This window comes from Trichomycterus rosablanca, chromosome 18 (genome assembly GCF_030014385.1).
Source record: "Trichomycterus rosablanca isolate fTriRos1 chromosome 18, fTriRos1.hap1, whole genome shotgun sequence".
Classification (NCBI taxonomy): domain Eukaryota; kingdom Metazoa; phylum Chordata; class Actinopteri; order Siluriformes; family Trichomycteridae; genus Trichomycterus; species Trichomycterus rosablanca.
The window spans coordinates 11,223,235-11,239,935 of record NC_086005.1 but is presented as its reverse complement, the minus strand read 5'-3'; the positions used below and the strand labels follow the sequence as shown (position 1 = coordinate 11,239,935).

At 40.4% G+C, this 16,701-nt stretch overlaps 1 protein-coding gene across 1 annotated transcript; it reads left to right on the top strand.

The window, feature by feature from the left end:
• Positions 1–6,155: 6,155 nt before the first annotated feature.
• Positions 6,156–15,372, top strand: serpinh1a (serpin peptidase inhibitor, clade H (heat shock protein 47), member 1a). The gene is made up of 5 exons (XM_063014031.1): positions 6,156–6,233; positions 10,184–10,783; positions 10,858–10,956; positions 12,249–12,481; positions 14,803–15,372. The coding sequence occupies exons 2-5, from the start codon at positions 10,195–10,197 to the stop codon at positions 15,103–15,105; spliced, it is 1,224 nt and encodes a 407-aa protein (XP_062870101.1). The 5' UTR covers positions 6,156–6,233; positions 10,184–10,194; the 3' UTR covers positions 15,106–15,372.
• The last annotated feature ends 1,329 nt before the right edge of the window (positions 15,373–16,701 follow it).

The window sequence follows — 16,701 nt, the reverse complement described above, 5'->3', positions numbered from 1 at the left end:
CTTAGAGCCAGTATTTCACCTTAATTAAAATCCCAAAGCTCTACTTGCTGGGCTACCACTGTCCCTATTCCATGACTATGATTTCTTAACGAATCACCATCTCCATGGCAAGTGGGCTGTTACACTTCCACTGTTGGACCCTTGAGCAAAGCCTTTAACCATAGGATGCTTGGATTGTTTCCTCTCCCAGTTGTAGGTTAGTTTGGATAAAGACATCAGCCATTCTGATCATGTTCGTGGTGGGTAACCGGAAACACTGGGTACAAAGTGAAAATACCCCCTGGACAGGGAGCCAATGAATCCCTGGGCATCAGCCACTTATACCTATTGGAGGTTAAGGCAGCAGATGCACATTCTGGCAAGAAAACACACACAGACAAATAGAGAACATACCAAACTCATGACAGACAGTGTTGCAGTATGTTAAGTGCTAGATGGGAAAACATTGAAAAGAGCGCCAGACTATAGCAGTGCACTCTCACGGCTCATGGCTAGTCATAAATAAAAGCAAGAAGCCAGTGAACAACCAGCCATCAGACATTCACCCATCCACTCACTCACTTTTTAATTTAGAGCGGCCAATACACCTTCTGCATGCTTTAGGAGGTACAAGGAAACAGATCAAATGTTTGGGGACTAAGTAGTTTTTTTAAGAAGGTGAAAATAACTATATGATTATGCTGTTATGTAGCGCCACCTGCTGTCAAAATCTAAAACAGCACTGATAAAGCACAACGTTGTGTGTTGTTTTTTCAAGAAGCTGACAATCCATCTTCTGCATGTTTTGGAAGTTACAAGGAAACAGGTGATAATAGTTGCGGACTACTTTTTAAGTGGGTGAAAATAACTTTATGAATACAGTGGTACCTTGAAACTCGACGTCAATTGGTTCTGGGAGTGGCGTTGAGTTTAAAAGGCGTTGAGTTTCAAGGTATTTTTTTGCATAAGGATGTATGGGAAACCTGTTAATGCGTTCCATGGTCCAGTGGAACTGCATATATTTTAGGCTTATGTAAAATAATAGGGTTGTTTTTGACTCTTATACACTGAAAATAACACAAATAATATAAAAACACTGAAATAAAATAAAAAAAACAGTTAAATACAATAAAACTTACTCTTTACTTTTTTATTGTTTCCTTACGCTTCTTTATCGTGGAGATGCTTGACACAAATGCAGATTCGTCTCGTATTCGCACTTGACGGTTTATCGCACTGCTCAAGCCAAACGGCGGTCGCACACACGTCAAGTTTAAGGGAAACGTTGAGTTTAAGGGTACAAATTTCTCGACAATGGACGTTGAGTTTCAAAGATTTTGAGTTTAGGGGACGTTGAGTTACAGGGTACCACTGTATGCTGTTGTGTAGCGCCACCTGCCGTTAAAATCCAAAACAGCACTAATAAAGCATAACGTTGTCTGTTGTTTTATTATACACTTTGTTCTCATTTAAATCAGTTGCAAGAGATGCTTTCTGTTGAATAACAAAATGTTCCTGTGGACACAGTTAAATCTCCTGAAATCCACAGACTCTCCGGTGGGTACAAATTTCATAATATTTTTGCATGTTTAGAAAATTGTAGGTTGCATATAGACAACTGAAATTCAATTTTAAAGCTTTAAAATAATATTCTCAATTAACTGTCTGACTCTGAGCATTATGATTACACAAGTCCTTACATCCAATCAGGTGCTTGGGTGGTGCAATCTCCAGTGGTGCCAATCGACCAGTCAGGGTCCACATACAGACGTGATTGGCTATGTCTGAAGGGAGAATGATCAAGGCATGATCAGAGCCGTAGATAGAGAGAGTTGCGACACTCCTTGATCTCGCCGCTACGCGGTCACGTGGTTCATGTAACCCTCCGATAGTTCCAAACAAACCCGGCGCTGTCATGTTCTCATATGGGACAGGCAGCAGTGAATGAAATATTAAACGCTAAATAATAAACATTTGTACAATTTCTGGGTATTTTCATCTGCCTTTACATTTACTGCATCTGCTTTAATGTCAACTTGGTATATGAAGTGGAAGATTGATGTTTATAATGACTTATTAGGTCGTTCTTGTTAACACACAGTACATTATATTAGCATACATTACATAATGCCATATCATTAAGTAGTATAAACAATATACAGTACGGAGATTAGACAGTTTTTTATGTTTTGTTTTTTACATAAACTAATCTCCCTTCACTTTTCTGAGGATTCATAATAATAATCATTTTGGTTAAACACTAAGCCATGTGGCTGGATTCATAAGGTTTACCTGCATTGAATGAACAGATTCATAAACACACTACCGCACCTTTAACATTATAGTGCAGGTACATGAAATAGCATTCATTCATCTCTTATTTCATGAGTAAGTGATAATTTATTCCTACATGTAATACATGAATTCATAATTAATATGCACTAGTTCATTTTGTCTAATGTAAGTGGTGGACAAGCCATGTAGCTGAGTTGAAGTAGAGATATCCAAGGTGAAATATTACTCCAGTAAAAGTATAAATACTCTTTACCTCCACTAAAGTACTAAACTAAATTTACCTTCAAATGTACTTAAGTATGAAAGTAAAAGTAGCATGATTTATTATGGCTCTGATGTTTTATTATAATTTCTGTAACAAGACTCTTGATTAATCAACTTTTAATTAATTAATTTTAGGTGAAAAGACTCTAGTGTCAATAATTTAGCTTAGCTGACTAAGCTAAATTCAGTTATACCTATTAATTAAGATAAACATGTAACATTTAGTGCTGAGCAAATGCTAAACAATAACAGTATTAAGTATATTAATGACATTAAATTCATTATTTTTTTAAAACAAAGCAACATACAGCTAAAAATGCTTGATAAGTAGTGGAAATGAATGGGGCTCTATGGGATGTTTGGAACTATACAGAGCTCCACAACCCGGAAGCTGCGCAGAAAATATGTCCCGCCCCCTTTCCAACGGTTCCCTATGGGAGTGTCGCCACTCTGTTCTCTCTACCGCTCTGGGCATGATGTCATGTCAGGGGTGAGTTACTGCATTGGCGCCCAGTGATTCCAGTAAAACAGGACCCACTGTGATCCTGACCAGGATAATGCTGTGGGTATTTTTCACCAAAGCAGAACTTTTTAGTCACACACTCAACCCTTCTACTGTTGTTCCTGTACTGTTCTGTTGTTTCTAGATTGTTCCCTTTGACACCAAACACATTGTTTTTCTAGCCATCTTATTAGGAACACCTGTACACCCGCTTTTGTACATACTTATTCAATCAGCTAGTCACAAGACAGCAGCACAGTGTTTTAAATCATGTGAGTAACACCTGTGTTCCAATAGTTCATCTTATCCTGCAGATAAATGTCATCTCAGCATAAGGTCACAGTTTGTTTTCTTAACAACTTTAATCGACAACTACCTTTTAATGTCTTTTTTGGAGGTTCAGTCAAGCTAGCCCTATTTATTTGGATACAAAGTCTCCAGCTGTAGTCAATCATAGCTAACGAGGATTTGCAAGCACATTCCCTACACTTAAATGACATTTGTAAAACTTTTTGAAGCTCAATTGTCAGAACATGTACAATAAATTAACAATTTGTGACTTCAATCATTTGAAATCCAAATATGCAAACATCTTGACTTTAACTGTACTGGCACCGTGTTTCCCTCATATCATTCTTATGTCAGACTTGTATTCTATTGACATTAACTTTACTACCTTGTTCTTTGGGGTTCCAGAGACCCCAGTGTTTTGTGGGTAAAATTAAATTAAATTGAGTTCACAATTAACCAAATTAACTGGAGAAAAAGAAAAAGAGAGATAGAGGTGGGAGATTTTGTGAAGGGCTGTGTGTGTGTGTGTGTGTGTGTGTGTGTGTGTGTGTGTGTGTGTGTGTGTGTCAGCCGTACCCTCAACACCAGACAGAAGTTACAATTATATGAAACTTTATTGCCTTTAATCATGTATTCTAGCTGGGATCTCTGAGACCCTAAACAAAGATGTATAAATTAAGGGGCGGTTGAAACACAAATCAATATAAAAATGTTGTTCATTTTTAGTTTCCATAAAATTAGGAACAGTCATGAAGTATCAAGCTGATTGGAAAAGGCTAAGGATTTTTTGTGAGGGACCCCAAACAGAACATAAGGGTTACCAGTACAGTATCTAGAAGTTCTATGAATAGAATGCATTTAGTGAATGTCACATGACCCAGTTTTACTCAACATGACACAGATTTGAGTGAACACTGCCCTTTTGTTTCAAGCAAACAATTTTTCTGCATGCCAACACAGTTCTTTGCTGAACTAGAAAAGCATTATTTCTTAGTAATATAGTTTATAAAACTGCTGTTCAGAAATATGTAATCAGTAAGTAACGGTCAGTAAAGACATAGTTGGACTCACTGGAAGATAGCAGCGAAAAAACAAAAACCCATAAACCCCACCCAACCCCCACTCCACATATCCTATTCTGGAATCAGCACACATCAGCCCACAGGCTCCAACATGAAGTGCTATAGACGTGGCAGTATAAAGTGGGAGGAGAAACATGGGAAGAGAGAACGTCCTGCAGACAAAACAAATTTCTCAGACTGTTTCATCCATCACTGCATGTGCAAACACTTTAAATTAATACATATTATGCAGAACAAACATCATTTAGTGAAAAAATTAAACACATCTGCAAATTTTGAACCAAAAAAACTAATACAGTAGGCGTATTTGTGAACGTTTTGACACACTAGCATGCCAGCACTTAGTAACACTTCCTGTGTCAGTAATCAGATCTAGCTTAGGATTTTAGTATCCTGACAAGAGCCTGTGTTTATTTAAGTAGTTCATGGTGGATTTGAGGTATGTTTTAGATTTGTCCCTTTTTAGCCTGCTTTCACCCTGTTCTTCAATGGTCAGGACCACCACAGAGCAGGTATTATTTAGGTGGTGGATGATTCTCAGCACTGCAGTGACAATGACATGGTGGTGGTGTGTTAGTGAGTGTTGTGCTGGTAGGAATGGATCAGACACAGCAGCGCTGCTAAAGTTTTTAAATACAGAGTCCACTCTCTGTCCACTCTATTAGACACTCGTACCTAGTTGGTCCACCCTGTAGATGTAATGTCAGAGACGATTGCTCATCTATTGCTGCTGTTTGAGTTGGTCATCTTCTAGACCTTCATCAGTGGTCACAGGACGCTGCCCACAGCATCTCAGTCAGTGACTGTGAGGTATTTAAAAACTCCATCAGCACTGCTGTGTCTGATCCACTCATACCAGCACAACACACACTAACACACCACCACCATGTCAGTGTCACTGCAGTGCTGAGAATGATCCACCACCCAAATAATACCTGCTCTGTGGTGGTCCTGGAAGAGTCCTGACCATTGAAGAAAAGCATGAAAGGGGGCAAACAAAGCATGGAGAGAAACAGATGGACTACAGTCAGTACTTGTAGAACTACAAAGTGATTCTATATGGTAAGTGGAGCTGATAAAATGGACAGTGAGTGTAGAAACAAGGAGGTGGTTTTAATGTTATGGCTGGTCGGTGTATATTGAACAGATACTGTAAGTAAATGTGTATATTTTTGTGTTTAATGTGTATTAAACTGTGAGGGACTATGTACCTAAGATTTTCCCTTACCTTTCACACGTGTTAATGTGATGTCACAATAAAAGTGATTTGATTTTTAGCTTATTAATCCACAGTACTTGTCTGCAGAAATGGTTCTAAAGGCGTAAAATGACTTTCGAACTATAAATTCAGAAGTCCAGTAACAGTAAACAAAGAAAATCAGGAAAGTGATACTAGCAACATTAGACAGATGTATTATACTGTAGGTCACACACACACACACACACATACACACACACACACTGACACACCCTACAAACCATTCACTTTAACTTTTTCACATTTTGTGTTTGTATTTTTCCAGACTTAATGCCAGCACTGACCTGTAAAACTATTTGCACATTATTATATGTAAATCATTAAAGTAAGCACTCAGCACTGTGAAGGTGCTACGTGCCAGACTGCCCAGTTTCTCATGGCTTTAGGACCTGGAGGAGTGAAGTTCTCACAGTAACAGGAGCTGGGAAGGAGTGGAGGAGGTCTCTGTTCTCCCAGAGAATGAAATCACATCTGCTCATTTGAAGCAAACTTTCCAGAAGTTTCCTCTCAGTGCAGGACAGACTTAAAGGCAGAGAAACTACTAGAAGGAAAGTTTGAAAAGGTAAGCTCCTAAAGTTCTGGTTTGTGTGGCATGTGTGGGTTATGAGATAGGGTAGGAGGGCAGTGTTGATTTTTTTAATAGTCTTAAAATAGTTGCAGCTCTGGCTGTGCAAAACTTCTGCATGTAGGAAAGAAATCAAAACTGTTTATGTAAGTGAATAATAATTCATTTGCAGTTGCAAAGACAGACAGAAGCAACAGTTTTTATTGAAGTGAAATGCCATGCTGAGAAACTATTTGTTACTGGGCCCACCCAGGGTTCACTCATGCAGGAACATTCCTGTCCAGCTCACAGACTTTGCCACTAACTAAACGTCTCTTTGTCTGGCATCACACTGTGTTTTGTTTACAATTTGTTTAATAAACGTTTCCAAGCTTTTTTAACCTAAATTGGTTTTATTTATTCAGCACAAATGCTCTAAAATCTTAGGATTGCTTACTTGGGCATGGGGATCCAGTTGATCACTGCTCATACAGGATCATTCACATCTTCTAGGCTGGGTGCATCATGTTTTCAGAGCATACAGACCCAGAAATTCATTTGTTAAACCTCAGTTATTCTCTTCATCCTGATCAGGGTCACCCATTCAACTACTCAAAATGAGTATCAATTCAGTGTAGCCAAATATAGTCTGAATGCTTTGCTGTGGCCTGTCTTGAAACTACCAAACTTCTCCATACTGGAGTTTACTTCAGTGCTTACTTCAACTGCTCTTTAACCGAGATCTCTGAATAGTCTGACATCAAGGAAATCCAGAAGAGTAAATGTTTATAGATGTAAGACTTTATTGACACTTGCTGAAAATGTCTTTGTCTGCCCTCAAACTGCATTTTACTGAAAAAAAAAAATGTTATGAAGGGTTATGAATAGGACACTTTTCCTCCAGCTAGTCCTAATTTTTTTTCTTCCAGCTGGTCCCGCATTTTTGGGATAGCCACAGTGGATTTGGTCGGCATACCAGATTTGGCACAGTCTTTACACCGGATGTCCTTCCTTATGCAGCCCCCATTTCTATCTGAGTTTGGGACCCGACAAGCAAGCTCCCCAGTGGCTAGGCAGTTTAGGTCATTACTCCCTCCATTGAGACACCCAACCACCTGATAGCACCTCTGAGATTTGAATCCTGGATACCCAGATCTAAGTAGTGACTGGCTTGCATACTTTTACCATTAGCACTGCGGCACCCGATCACACCAGTCTAGAAAAACTTAATTTTGTATATTCTGAACCTCATCAGTAGTTTAATAACATAGGATTTAACCAACAGTAGAAATAGGATGAGTTTTCCCATTTAGATATACACTACTTATGTAGGACCACGTCTGTCTCCTTGAATTGATGTATCCCAATGTTGGAACTTGTAGACTTAGATATTACATAAAATAACATGTTTTTCCCACATTAAACTGCACTTTATTTACCGTTTGTTAAAGGTCAGGGGTAAAATAGTTTTCCTCCAGCCATAAGTTTGAGTTTAAGGTTGTGTAAGGTTATGGGTGGGATAGTTTTTCTATAGCTAGTCTTGATCCCAGCTATTAAATTCACAGAAATTACTGTAAGCTTATTTAATGTGCACAAAACCATGATCCAGATAACTTATAAGTATAAGTTATCTATGTGGGCATCCAGATGTGAACTATATATGGGGTGAACTCACTGAAACGCCATGCATGTCCTCCACAAACCCATTATGTGTGGAAATCCAGATGTGCGCTGTTGATGCTGTATTATTTTTGTTTCATTTAATGCAACACATTTTAGCATTAAACTCTGAATTGTTTAAAATAAATACATAGCCATGGGTTGTATATTTTCCCTCCATGTAGTCTTGAATCTAAGCTAATTAAAACTGCAGTTTTAATATCCAAGGGCTTACTGGCTTACATATCCTGTACAAACAATGAAACATCTGAAACATCTCAAAACGAGTCAGCGTCCAAATATATACACCTCAGTCACCGTGTATGTAAAAGGGCTTAACAAAGATACCTTTACTTTAATGCACAATATTACAACTTTAACAGCCTGCAATATCTAGTAGGATTTCATTGCAGAGTTGTATCATTTGTGTAAATGAAAACAAACTAGTTTGGTACATTTGGTGCTTCTGTTTCATTCAGATGTATAGCTGCTGATGTGGCAGTTATGTGAGCTTTTTGTCTCAGGCCTGTAATTATATAAGCATCGGTAGCCAAACTAAGATCTGCTCAAGCCTTCATGGTCAATATGTTCAGGCAGCTGTACCAAACCACCCCCTTATTATAGACAGTCCAATAGGCTAGCAGTAGGGATGTAACAATACACTCTACCCATGATACGATGCGATTCACGATACTGGGTTCACAATACGATTTTCTGATTTTTTAAACAAAATGAAATCGAAGACAAATTATGACAAAGTTTCCTTTTATTGTTACTCTTTAAAAAAAAAAAAAATAAACTACTGTATTTGTGATTATCTTCTATTTATCTAAATAATGAATGCCCTTTTATTTCTGAGGTAGGTACAAACTATGCAAAACAATGCTGCACATTTCCTTTTTTGTGTAAAAAAAAAACTGATATGAAATTTTAAAACAAATCCGACATTAAATAAATAAATGAATAATACAAATAAAGAAAGTATCCTCACATTAATACATTTGGCTGGAAAATTCCAAACCTGGCAACCCTGTAGTGACGTCCACCAGGCGAGGTGAATAGCGTCAGTGCCCTCTGCTGTTTAAAGTGAATATTGATTCATTAAACACGTTAACCGATTTGAATTGTTACACATGGGAATCGATTTTTAACTGTCTTGTGGTGCATCGTTACATCCCTAGCCAGCAGGATTGATGTGGAACGGAACGGTCACGTTTCACTATTTTAATAGCAGAACGTCTCCAAAATCCTTTACATTTTTCCACAAAGCATTTCTGAGAAAGAAAACCCTAGAACACTAAACCAGTGGCATTAATGTGTTTGGTTTCAAGCATGAGCAGAACTCAGCTACCAAAAATCTGTGCAGCAGAATGTGTCAGAAAACCTTCATGATTTATCAGTAATAATACTTTACACAATGACATTATAGGTTAAGAATCTCCAGCTTTATTCAGAAATAGTTTAAGGGAAAGAATTGCACATTTAATTCGCTGGCATTACAAAGCATTTCTGCTAATGAAAAAAATTATGTTGGTAAAAAAAAAATAAAAAAAATATCACACACAGAATCAACTATAAATCATAGTTGTTGAACACTTTATTGGAGTGACTTTTAATATGGCAAGATAGAGATCAGATTTTACTAAAGTCCCATAGACCTTAAAATGATGCTTTTCCTATGGTTTACTTCTCTAGATATTGATGATATACATTGGCATGTATTCAGAATCTTGGCGCTGGTGTGCTAGCGGCTTATGCCACTGCACCACCTGTCGACTTGGCGCCATCTAGCGGGCACAGTTGGCAGTGTCTGCAGCAGACATTGACTGGCCACCTTGTCTGCTGGGGGGGGGGTGACCGGACTATGTAAGTGGGGTCTTCAAACGCTGTGCAAGGACTCTGGTAAGCAGAAGGCATGGGCGAAAAGAAGGGGTCCGCCAGGACTGCGCACGTGTCGGAGGGGGCATGAGCAGCAAAATACTCTCCTCAAAGGCAATCAGGGATCCACAGCAGCAGAAGACAGATTGACTACGCTTAATCGGGAGAAAATGCATAGATAAAAATAGAAAAAAAATAATAATCATATTAAAAATAGAAAAAACAACAGTATTTCCCTTAACAGAGTCCATAAGCATCCAAACAACATATAACTGCTTAGAACTTTTTCTGCTTTAGGATTTAGTATAAAACCAATATGCCTTCTTGTCATGGAGACAAACCAAAGAACTCTTTAAAGTTTGCATACCGTAGTAGTTGCCTAAAATATTGCAGCATTTTCCAAAGCCTTAAATCTGATTTGTGTCTTCCAGCGAAGAACGTTATGGCTGGAAAGATGTGGGTAAAGATCTTGGCGAGCCTGTGTCTGCTGGCCAGCGTCAAAGCAGACAAGAAGCTCAGCAGCCATGCCACCATCTTGGCGGACAGCAGTACCAACCTGGCCTTCAACCTGTACCACAACATGGCCAAGGAGAAAGATCTGGACAACATATTAATTTCACCAGTGGTGGTGGCCTCCTCACTGGGCCTGGTCGCTCTCGGTGGAAAGTCCTCTACAGCTTCTCAGGTGAAGACAATCCTTGGAGGCGATAAAGTAAACGATGAGAATCTTCACTCAGGCCTGGCTGAACTTCTGACCGAAGTTAGTAACTCCACAGCAAGGAACGTGACCTGGAAGATTAACAACCGGTTGTACGGCCCGAGCTCAGTCAGCTTTGAGGACGCCTTTTTGAAGAACAGCAAGAAGCACTACAACTATGGGCACTCCAAAATCAACTTCCGTGACAAGCGGAGCGCGGTCAATGCCATCAACAAATGGGCTTCCAAGTCTACTGATGGCAAGTTGCCTGAGATTACCAAGAATGTGGAGAACACAGATGGAGCCATGATTATCAATGCCATGTTTTACAAGCGTAAGTAGTGTTTATTTAAGCTGATTAACCAATTATGTACAATATGTAACTCGTTGTCTTCATTGTGTTTTAAGCTCACTGGGATGAGGAGTTTCATCACAAGATGGTTGACAGTCGGGGTTTCCTTGTGCATCACTCCTACACTGTGTCAGTACCCATGATGCACCGCACAGGTAAAATCTAACATCTTACATAGTTGGCTTATACAGTGATCAGCCATAACATTAAAACCACCTCCTTGTTTCTACACTCACTATCCATTATATCAGCTCCACTTACCATATAAAAGCATTTTGTAGTTCTACAATTATTGACTGTAGTCCATCTGCTTCTCTACATACTTTTTTAACCTGCTTTTACTCTGTTCTTCAATGGTCAGGACCCCTACAGTACCACCACAGAGTAGGTATTATTTGGGTGGTGGATGATTCTCAGCACTGCAGTGACACTGACATGGTGGTGGTGTGTTAGTGTGTGTTGTGCTGGTATGAGTGAATCAGACACAGCAATGCTGCTGGAGTTTTTAAATACCGTGTCCACTCACTGTCCACTATGTTAGCTACTCCTACCTAGTTGGTCCACCTTGTAGATGTAAAGTCAGAGATGATCGCTCATCTATTGCTGCTGTTTGAGTTGGTCATCTTCTAGACCTTCATCAGTGGTCACAGGACGCTGCCCACAGGGCGCTGTTGGCTGGATATTTTTGGTTGGTGGACTATTCTCAGTCCAGCAGTGACAGTGAGGTGTTTAAAAACTCCATCGGCAATGCTGTGTCTTATCCACTCATACCAGCACAACACACACTAACACACCAGTGTCACTGCAGTGCTGAGAATGACCAACCACCCAAATAATACCTTCTCTGTAGTGGCCCTGGGAGAGTTCTGACCACTGAAGAACAGCATGAAAGGGGGCTAACAAAGCATGCAGAGAAACGGATGGACTACAGTCAGTAATTGTAGAACTACAAAGTGCTTCTATATGGTAAGTGGAGCTGATAAAATGGACAATGTGTGTAGAAACAAGGAGGTGGTTTTAATGTTATGGCTGATCAGTGTATACAGATGTACATACAGTACAATGGAATTCTTGCTTTGCATGTCCCATCTTGTTTGGAAGCTAGGGTCAGAGTGCAAGGTCAGCCAGAGAGGGTTAAGGGCCTTGCTCAAGGGCTACATGGCATAGCTGGGATTCGAACTCTCAGCCTTTTAACTGATAGTCCAAAACTTTACCCACTAGGCGACCACTATCCTATTGAGTCCTAATGAGTCAAGCGCAAACCACAATTAATATATTTTTACATGTATTAAATTTGTAGTTTATTAACAGTTGCAAACTTCAATCAACAAAATCTGTCATTCTCTTTAGACGTGCTGAAACATTTTCATTTAACTGTAGTTAAAATGTAGTTTAAACGAACAAATTCACCCTGTAAAACATCATTTGTCTTAACCTTCCTCCAAAGGTATTTATGGTTTTTATGACGATGCTACCAACAACCTTTGTGTGCTGGAGATGCCGCTGGCTCATAAGATGTCGTCCATCATTTTCATCATGCCCTACCATGTGGAGTCTTTGGAAAGGCTGGAGAAGCTGCTTACACGTAAGCAGCTGGATACTTGGCTAGCTAAGGTGGAGCAAAAAGCTGTGGCTGTCTCATTACCAAAGGTCAGCATGGAGGTTAGCCACAATCTGCAGGTAAGAAGCTCATACGATGCACAAACATTACATATTGTTCATTCATTCATTCTTTCTTAACCCAGTCTGGTGTAGAAGTGACCAGAAAAATCTGGATTGCAGAAAGTTCAAAGCCTATCCCAGAAATATTGGGATTACATTCCAGACAGAATTCCAGTTCACTGCAGATGGTTATACACCGATCAGCCATAACATTAAAACCACCTCCTTGTTTCTACACTCACTGTCCATTTTATCGGCTTCACTTATCATATTGGAGCACTTTGTAGTTCTACAATTACTGACTGTAGTTCATCCGTTTCTCTGCATGCTTTGTTAACCCCCTTTTATGCTGTTCTTCAATGGTCAGAACTCTCCTAGGACCACCACAGAGCAGGTATTATTTAGGTGGTGGATCATTCTCAGCACTGCTGTGACACTGACATGGTGGTGGTATGTTAGTGTGTGTTGTGCTGGTATGAGTGGATAAAACACAGCAGCGCTGATTGAGTTTTTAAACACCTCACTGTCACTGCTGGACTGAGAATAGTTCACCAACCAAAATTATCCATCCAGCGCCCTGTGGTCAGCGCCCTGTGGGCACTGCTGAAGGTCTAGAAGATGACCAACTCAAACAGCAGCAATAGATGAGCCATCGTCTCTGACTTTACATCTACAAGGTGGACCAACTTGGTAGGAGTGTCTAATAGAGTGGACAGTGAGTGGACACAGTATTTAAAAACTCCAGCAGCACTGCTGTGTCTGATTCACTCATACCAGCACAACACACACTAACACACCACCACCATGTCAGTGTCACTGCAGTGCTGAGAATGATCCACCACCTAAATAATACCTTCTCTGTGGTGGCCCTGGGAGAGTCCTGACCATCGAAGAACAGCATGAAAGGGGGCTAACAAAGCATGCAGAGAAATAGATGGACTACAGTCAGTAATTGTAGAACTACAAAGTGCTTCTATATGGTAAGTGGAGCTGATAAAATGGACAGTGAGTGTAGAAACAAGGAGGTGGTTTTAATGTTATGGCTGATCAGTGTATATTCCTCAAAGGTTGTATCTGGATATTCTGTTAGTGTTTATGCCCTTGGTATGGCACAGATCGTTCCAGACCCAATACAAGCCTGATACGGATAAATCATTAACAAAAATAATGAATGATTCTATTTTTTTGGTACTGCCAGTGTTGGGCCTTGAACAAGGTCCTTAACCTGATCATGTATTTGGACCCAAGCGGCATACCAGTCTCCCTATCATCAGGATTTTTGGCTATACTCAAGGCCAGGCATCCATGAAAGCATGTTAGCCTTACACGTTTGGTGGGAGGAATGGCATTCCTGTCATCCCAGCCAAACTGACTGACACTAACCAGGCAATGAGTTCATGTATACAGAGTACGGCATTTAGTGGCCTTATTCGAGTGTGTTTTGCTTCATGCCATTGCTTGAGCAGCATTTTAAAAAGATATGGAGATTGGCTTTACATTTTTTGAAGGATGCTTTGGGTGGCACGGTGGCTCAGTGGCTCTGTGGGTAGCACTGTCATCTCACAGCAAGAAGATCCTGGGTTCGGTCCTTAGGTGGAGCGGTCAGGGTCCTTTCTGTGTGGAGTTTGCATATTCTCATAGTGTCTGCATGGGCTTCCTCCGGGAGCTCAGATTTCCTACTATAGTCCAAAGACATACAAATGAGGTGAATTGGAGATACAAAATTGTCCATGACTGTGTTTGACATTAAAAAACATGTGCCGCTCAGGTGGCGCAGCGGTAAAGAGACACGCTGCAACCAGAGCTGGATTCTGAGTACATCGTATGGAATCCAGCTCTGCCTTACCGGTTCGAGGCTGAGTGGCTGTATGAGCAACGATTGGCCGGTTGCTCAGTTGGGGGGCGGGACAGGGAACCGGATGTGGGTCTCTCTCTGTCAGAATGCGATTGTGACCTCTGCCGGCTGATTGGAGGCGCCTGCACAGAGATGAGGAAGAGTGCCCCTAGGGTGTGTCTCTCCGCATGCAATGCTAGGTGGCACAACACTCATCGATGTGTGGGTGGCAAAAATGCATCCGGCTGCTGCCCATGTTTCGGAGGGGATATGGGTTAGCTTCGATCTTCTCGGTCAAGGCAGGGTTCGGCATAGACAGAGAGGAAGCACGATGCAAATTGAACTGTTGGATGCGCTAAAGGGGGAGAAAAAGGGGAAAAAAAACAAAAAAACATGTGAACTGATGATACTTGTGTAACGAGTGACTACCTGTCCTGTCATGAATGTAACCAAAGTGTGTAAAATCCTAATAAATAAACTCTAAGTTGCTTTTACTCTTTTACAGAAACATTTTGCAGATCTCGGTGTGACTGAAGCCGTAGATAAAACCAAGGCTGATCTATCCAACATCTCAGGGAAGAAAGACCTCTACCTGGCCAACGTCTTCCACGCCTCCTCCATAGAGTGGGACACATTCGGCAACCCCCCAGACCTCAGCATCTTCAGTACAGACAAGATCAAGAACCCCAAACTATTCTATGCAGACCATCCCTTCATTTTCTTAGTGAAAGACAAGAAGACGAGCTCCATCCTCTTCATCGGCAGGCTGGTCAAGCCCAAAGGCGAAAAGATGAGAGATGAATTATAACTAACTTGAACGTGTTTGAATTTAGTAAATCGTTTGTGTGTATGTTGATGGTTTGTGTGTGTGAGAGAGTGTGTGTTTACTTTTGACTGAACCAGCAAAGGAGTTTAATACCTCAAGAGGACAATTCTTGAACATCTGTGGACCACCATACATGTTTTTAGAAACTATAATATAGTGCTGTGTGAATTCTAAATAGCAGTCAAACTCTGCTAAACGTTGGTATTGAGGTTAAAGTGCTGTTACTTATTTGTTCATTTGTTGTTTGATAATGTGTAAACAATTGTAAAAAAAAAAAAATGGACAAAGAAAGCATTTTTCTTGTGTTTCCATCGAACACTGCTGAATATTCTGAAGCTATGAAAACAAACCTTGCATTCCATGTAGAATTTATTCACATATTTCATTTACCCTAACTACACTCACTGTCCATTTTATCAGCTCCACTTAACATATAGAAGCATTTTGTAGTTCTACAATTACTGACTGTAGTCCATCTGTTTCTCTGCATGCTTTGTTAGCCCTCTTTCATGCTGTTCTTCAATGGTCAGGACTCTCCCAGGACCACTACAGAGCAGGTATTATTTGGCTGGTGGATCATTCTCAGCACTGCAGTGACACTGACATGGTGGTGGTGTGTTAGCGTGTGCTGGTATAAGTGGATCAGACACAGCAATGCTGATGGAGGTTTTAAACACCTCACTGTCCCTGCTGGACTGAGAATAGTCCACCAACCAAAAATATATCCAGCCAACAGCGCCCCGTAGGCAGCGTCCTGTGACCACTGATGACGGGCTAGAAGATGACCAACTCAAACAGTAGCAATAGATGAGCGATCGTCTCTGACTTTAAATCTACAAGGTGGACCAACTAGGTAGGAGTGTTTAATAGAGTGGACAGGGAGTGGACACGGTATTTAAAAACTCCAGCAGTGCTGCTGTGTCTGATCCACTCATACCAGTACAACACACACTAACACACCACCACCACCATGTCAGTGTCACTGCAGTGCTGAGAATGATCCACCACCTAAATAATACCTGCTCTGTGAGGGTCCTGACCATTGAAGTACAGAGTAAAAGGAGGTTAAAAAAGTATGTAGAGAAATAGATGGACTACAGTCAGTAAATGTAGAACAACAAAGTGCTTCTATATGGTAAGTGGAGCTGATAAAATAGACAGTGAGTGTAGATTCAAGGAGGTGGTTTTAATGTTATGGCTGATCAGTATATCTTATACAAGTGGACAAGGACAGACGGTGTACCCACATGAACTTGATATCAAGGACAATGGAGTTAAATGAGGGCACATTTGGGAGGGATGGTGTATTTCATCAGAACCATTAGTAGAGAACTTGAATTGCTAATTAGCTTGACAACCTTCAAACTACATTGGGCTAACCAACCTTACTTCATGAAATTCCCATTGCTAACAGCATAATAATTAGCTAGTTCTGCACTGCTGACGCAATCCTGTGCTTTTCTGGGAACTCATCTACCAAACCTAACCAAAAAAATGACCTGAAATGTGGCAAATAGGATGAGCTAATCAAGCATGTATACTAGCCAGCATGTGAATTAGCTTGCTTGCATGTCAGCT